This window comes from Prosopis cineraria, unplaced genomic scaffold (assembly GCF_029017545.1).
Source record: "Prosopis cineraria cultivar Desert tree isolate PC_DT_omini unplaced genomic scaffold, ASM2901754v1 PC6, whole genome shotgun sequence".
Classification (NCBI taxonomy): Eukaryota; Viridiplantae; Streptophyta; class Magnoliopsida; order Fabales; family Fabaceae; genus Prosopis; species Prosopis cineraria.
In genome coordinates, this window is record NW_026555337.1 from 3587114 (window position 1) to 3593205 (window position 6092).

Sequence of the window (6092 nt, forward strand, 5' to 3'; positions counted from 1 at the left end):
AGACCCTGGTAGAAACATAATCCACATCATAATGACCGATGCTCTAATTTAATTTTCAAGATTTGGTACAGAAAAATTGTAATCATAAAATGTTCTTGGGTTGCACTTTCTATAAAATTTCCTTTTATACGAAATACTATAACTGAAAATTTTGAAAATTGGTAACCAAGTAACTGTTTATCTGTTTAGTCATTTTTCACCTAAAGGCAAGGTGAATCCCTAGTTTTCACTCGTACTCCGCTCTACTGAGTGATTTTATTTTAATCCAACAAAATACTTTGCAATATTTATAAAATAGAATATCCTTAAATAATAAAATCGTCCCTGCATCAAAACTGAAATAAGAAAAAAGAAAATTAAAATGAAAATTGATTGAAATATTGAAAATTGAATCCATCAAGACGTTAATAGTTAAAATTGTGACTTAGTTAATTATCAACAAAATATTTTGATTGAATCAATAAAACAATTAGCTTAATAATTTAATGATTTAATCAACCAAGTAAACTCAGATTTCAATACATAAATTAAGACTTGATTGATGCTAGTGCTTTTTTGGCACCATACCGAATAAAATTTTAATCTAATGAAATTAAATTAAATAATACATAAAAGAAAGAGAAAAACGTAGAATTCATGAGCGAAAATCGACTATAAATTAATCCCTACTCTCTCTCTCCATCTATTGCCCCCTTCTCTCACTCCCCTTCCTCTGCTATGCTCTGTCTCTGTTTCTCTCTGATAGAGAAGAGAGAGAAGCATTGTGTGGCAGTGGTAGTTGTAGCGAGGTACCTTTTCTTCGTCTGAGAGAGGTGGCTTTCATCTTCTACCTTCCGCAATTTCTTCTCCCTTTTGTTTTCTTCTCAGATAGTACTAGCCAATTCCATCTAAAATGGTCGAAGCCGAACCCAAATTCTTCATGCCGGACACAATCCGAAGTGCGAGTTACGACCTCGCGGGACAGATTAAGCTCATATGGGAAGTGGTCAAAACTCCATTAATTGTGCCACTTCTGAACCTTGGAGTCTACATTTGCTTGGCAATGTCTCTCATGCTCTTCATCGAGAGGCTGTATATGGGAGTCGTCATCATCCTCGTCAAGCTGTTCTGGAAAAAACCAGAACAGCGTTACAGATACGAGCCTATTCAAGACGATGTTGAATTGGGGTCCTCCAATTTCCCAGTCGTTCTTGTCCAAATCCCAATGTTCAATGAAAGAGAGGTTAGAATTGATGATATTCTGTTTGTTAGCTTTTCTTTTCTGCGGAAGGAGAAAACTCTTAATTAGAATTAATTGGATGTCCCAATGTTCAATGTTCAATGAGAAAACTTTGAAATCTTCTTTTGTCGGTTTATGCATTGGGTGGTTTCTGGGTCAGGTTTACAAGGTCTCCATTGGAGCAGCTTGCGGGCTTTCATGGCCCTCGGACCGTCTGGTGATCCAAGTCCTCGATGATTCTACTGACCCGGCTATCAAGGTACTTCAAATCTTTCAGAAAGAAAAGCAAACAATCATTTAGTGTAGCCTCATGAATGTTTAGCCATTTCAAGTTTCGGTTTCAAATCCCAAGACAATGAGAAAAAAAAAGAGGGAGTGAGACTTTCTCCGAGATGTTGATGGTTTTGGAGCATTGTTGCAGTCTCACTGCCATGATTGTTTTTCTATGCAAATTCCCAAAATTGACGAACTCTACGCATGGAATCTCTGCAATATTTTGTGGTTTGGATTTTGCTGAAACATTCAGTTTGGAATTACAGCAACTGGTGGAGCAAGAGTGCCTGAGATGGGCAAGCAAAGGGGTAAACATAACGTATCAAATACGGGAGAACAGAACTGGATATAAAGCCGGTGCGCTGAAAGAAGGGCTCAAGCGAAGCTACGTGAAACACTGCGAGTATGTGGCCATTTTCGACGCCGACTTCAGGCCGGAGCCGGACTTTCTCCGGCGAGCCATTCCCTTCTTGGATGGCAACCCCGACCTGGCTCTGGTTCAAGCACGCTGGAGATTCGGTAAGCTAAGCAAAGCCCAGTAAATTGTTTCACCATTTTGCTTTTTTATCAACTGTCGTTAACTTTTGCTTCATCTGTCAAATTAACCGTGTCGGTGGTGGTGGCATTTCGAGTTTTGCTTAGTAAAACTAATTTCGGCTAGTCTTTGTACTTTTTTTCCTCTTGTAACTTTGTTTTGGTTATCATGAACTTATTTTATATTATATTTTCTACTAAGAATAACAAAGCGGGAACCCTCGCATCTGATTGGGTGAGGTTTTATATTTTGCTTTTTTATTCCCCCCCCTCATAATTTATGTGCTATTTTTCGTGGTTTTTTAACATTTATTTTGGAAAGGATTTTTGCGATCAAACTTCTTGAAATGACTCGATTGTCCTTGTCAATGTCATCGTTGGGGCGGGTGAGACGGTCCCATGGTGATCCACATCGACAACTGGCGGGTGAGGCGGTCCCATGGTGATCCACATCGTCGTTGTCGATGTGGCATATTCCTCGAACTTACGGGCAGAAACTGCGACGGTCGTTGCGGGGCAGTCGTGTCATTTCATTTCCTAGCGTGAGAAAGAAGGAGGATGTATGCAGAATGCCGGCTTACTAATTATTAATTATACGAACCAACCAGCTTTTGCAGCTACAATGCTATCGGGGCAAAATTGTCCTTTCATTTCCATCCAAAACTGCAAACTCAGCTCTAATCCCCATCTCAGGCCAAAAAAAAAAAAAAGAAGCTCTGAGGCCCATCCCACGTGTTTTCAGAATTAGATAACACTGTTGGCTGCCCATGTGAATGACGGTGGACCTCACCCTTTCTTTTGCCGACACTTCCCATTCATATCTATGATGACGTGGCATTTTACTGTTTGAGTCGCATGGGAACAAGGAGCGTAATTTGACTTCATAGAGTACCAGCTTTTAACGGCCCTCTTTTGATCAATTTTTAGTTTCTTGGCCTATAAATTTTGATAGAAACGACAAAGAAAAGTGAAAGAAAATGTTGAATGTTGATTGAGCAAGAGAAAAAAAAATCATAAATGTGCGGTTTTTGGACAGTGAATTCGGACGAATGTATACTAACGAGAATGCAAGAGATGTCTCTGGATTACCATTTCACAGTGGAGCAAGAAGTTGGGTCAGCTACTCATGCCTTCTTTGGCTTTAATGGTATTTTAATTGGCTCTCCCTCATTCATTAGCAGACACTTCTGCGACATCATTCACAACGATATTTAATGTTTGGCTACTTTCGTTTCATGCTTACGTCAAGGTCATTAATAAGATAATTCCTGTTTCGGAATTATAAATGCAGGCACAGCAGGCGTTTGGAGAATTGCTGCTATCAATGAAGCAGGAGGTTGGAAAGACAGGACAACTGTGGAAGACATGGATCTTGCAGTTCGTGCTAGCCTTAGAGGTTGGAAATTTCTCTACCTTGGTGACCTCCAGGTATTCTTTCTGCTCAACACATTATATATACATGCAAACATAATACATGTATGTGTGAGTGTCTATATATAGTGATTGATATTGGTGGTTAGCTTTAATTTTGAATCACCGTTTAGGCAAAGAGTGAGCTTCCCAGTACATTAAGGGCCTTCCGTTTTCAGCAACATCGATGGTCTTGTGGTCCTGCTAATCTTTTCCGCAAAATGGTGATGGAGATTGTCAGGAACAAGGTTAGGTTTTTCAGCAACATGATACTATGGAGAGGGGACATGGGGATTAAATCGAAGAAACTTGCTGATTTTTCTTTTTATGGTACACAATTTGATCATGCAGAAAGTGAAGTTTTGGAAGAAAGTGTATGTGATATATAGCTTCTTCTTTGTACGTAAAATCATAGCCCATATGGTGACCTTCTTCTTCTACTGTGTGGCGCTTCCCCTCACAATTTTAGTCCCTGAGGTTCATGTTCCAATATGGGGAGCTGTTTACATTCCTTCCATCATCACCATCCTCAATTCAGTGGGAACTCCAAGGTCTCAGTAATTACTTGCTTCAAATTCTGTCTTAAGTTCAGTCCTTTCGTTTCAAGTTTCGCCAATCACATTTTTGAACTTTGGCAGGTCCATTCACTTATTGTTCTACTGGATCCTCTTTGAGAATGTCATGTCTCTGCATCGTACCAAAGCTACTTTTATAGGTTTGCTGGAAGCTGGGAGAGCTAATGAGTGGGTTGTCACTGCAAAACTTGGAGACTCCGTGAATAATAAGAACAAAGCAGATGCTGTTAAGAACAAGATAAATGTCACCAAGCCTATCAAAAAACCCCGACTCAAATTAGCCGAAAGGTCAAGTTATTTATCCTCGACATCATGAATATTTTGGTCTTTTAATGATAGATTCTTCATAAATTTGATCGCTATAGTTTCACTGTCTTATTTCAGTCATTTAAAAAGTATTTGTGTTTTCAATATTGCCCTCATATCAGTTTCTCTACGGGAGATTAATGCCACAATTTAATGGGAAACCATCAATAAAACACAAACAGTCATAAGAGAGTAATGTACTACTTGAAATAGCCGCAATACCATACTGTTTTAATTCTCCGTCAGGACGCGCTTTAGTTATGACTGAGTATTTAGTGGCCAGATCAGTTTCATGTTAAGCCATGCCATTTATTTTCATTCACAAGGCTAACTGTGGATATTGACGCTCATTGTTGAACACGAACAGGTTTAATTTACTAGAGCTGGGATTTGCAGTCTTCCTCTTCTTTTGTGGATGTTATGATTATGTACATGGGAAGAACAACTACTTTGTGTACCTCTTCCTTCAGACCATAACATTTTCCATCGTTGGATTTGGCTATGTTGGCACCATTGTGTGAAGCTCTTGATCAGAGTCCGTCGGCATCTCCAGAGCTGTAGTTTTAAGTTTTACATGTGTCTCAAACAAATGCATAGAGGGTTGATTTCTTTTAGAAACAAATCTATGCACCAAACCATGAATTATTTTTTTGGCAAGAGAAGTTCTTCCCCAAGATCCTAAGCTATCAAAGTCAAGAAGATTCTCAGAAATCACAGACAGATATTACTATTATTGTTTCCAGAAAGCATTACATAGACCTGAGGCAAGGAAGATGACCTTCCAAAATGTGCTTCATTAGAGTTTTTAGTTTAGTAGATAATGTCCTTTTGTTTCCATAGATTGTTCTATGAGAATTTGTACTTATTTCATGATCCTCTATATAAGCTTTGGTTTTGGTCAATTGGAGCCCTCGGATCTGCTGGATAATATAGGTGAACTTGAAATGAATTATATAAGTTTTGTTTTCATCATATATATAGATATACCATGCTCTCAAATATGAATGATTCTACCACCAATTACCAGAATTAGTCTAACATTAGCTTCATTATTGCATTGAATAACTTACTTTCTGTGAGTTAAAATATTACCACCATGGTTCAATTCTCATGTCTATTGTTTTAGTTTTGCTCCTATATTTCGTAAATTATATTCCAGAATGTAAACAAATACAACATCTAAAAAAATCATGATTGAGATGGCAAACATTGCTGATATATGAAAAACCTCCAGTGTGTGTAGAAGGAGCATGTTATAAACATAGGCAGTTAGTCCTGCGTTGAAAAAGTAAAAACGATGTTTGAGAAGATAGATAGAGATTCCACCCAAGGGCACTTTAATTTCTTTATTCTTATTCTATGTTACTTAAAACAATAATCCGAGGAATAGGAGATCATGTGCAGTTAGTTATGCACATGTAAGCAGTTTGTCATATTTTGATATTCTCAATGCCGAACCGTCAAACAAAGATTTCTTTAAAGGGGAATTGCGAGTCTGCCAACCAGCACTACAAAGCCAAGTGCTTATATACGTAATAAATTCTCTATGAATCACCCCCTTACTGCTACTATCAATAAAATTAGAGATCTTGTTATGAAAGACTAGATGGTCACTTTTGATCACGTTTTTAGATAAGCAAATAAATGTGCGGATTGGTTGGCTCACCAAATTCCTGTCGAAAGTCCTAGAGTTTATATTTTGAATACTCCGCCTTTTAGTTGTATAAATCTTCTGTACGCTGATATGACACATCATATCACTTAACACAGTTTAC

The 6092-nt window shown here is 38.1% G+C and overlaps 1 protein-coding gene across 1 annotated transcript; it reads left to right on the top strand.

The window, feature by feature from the left end:
* The first annotated feature begins 674 nt into the window (after positions 1-674).
* Positions 675-5316, top strand: LOC129312388 (glucomannan 4-beta-mannosyltransferase 2). Its single transcript, XM_054954971.1, has 9 exons — positions 675-1222; positions 1380-1478; positions 1759-2011; positions 3063-3173; positions 3318-3454; positions 3571-3684; positions 3788-3987; positions 4075-4299; positions 4685-5316. Exons 1-9 carry the CDS (start codon positions 893-895, stop codon positions 4836-4838), a joined length of 1623 nt encoding a protein of 540 aa, XP_054810946.1. The 5' UTR covers positions 675-892; the 3' UTR covers positions 4839-5316.
* Positions 5317-6092: the final 776 nt, after the last annotated feature.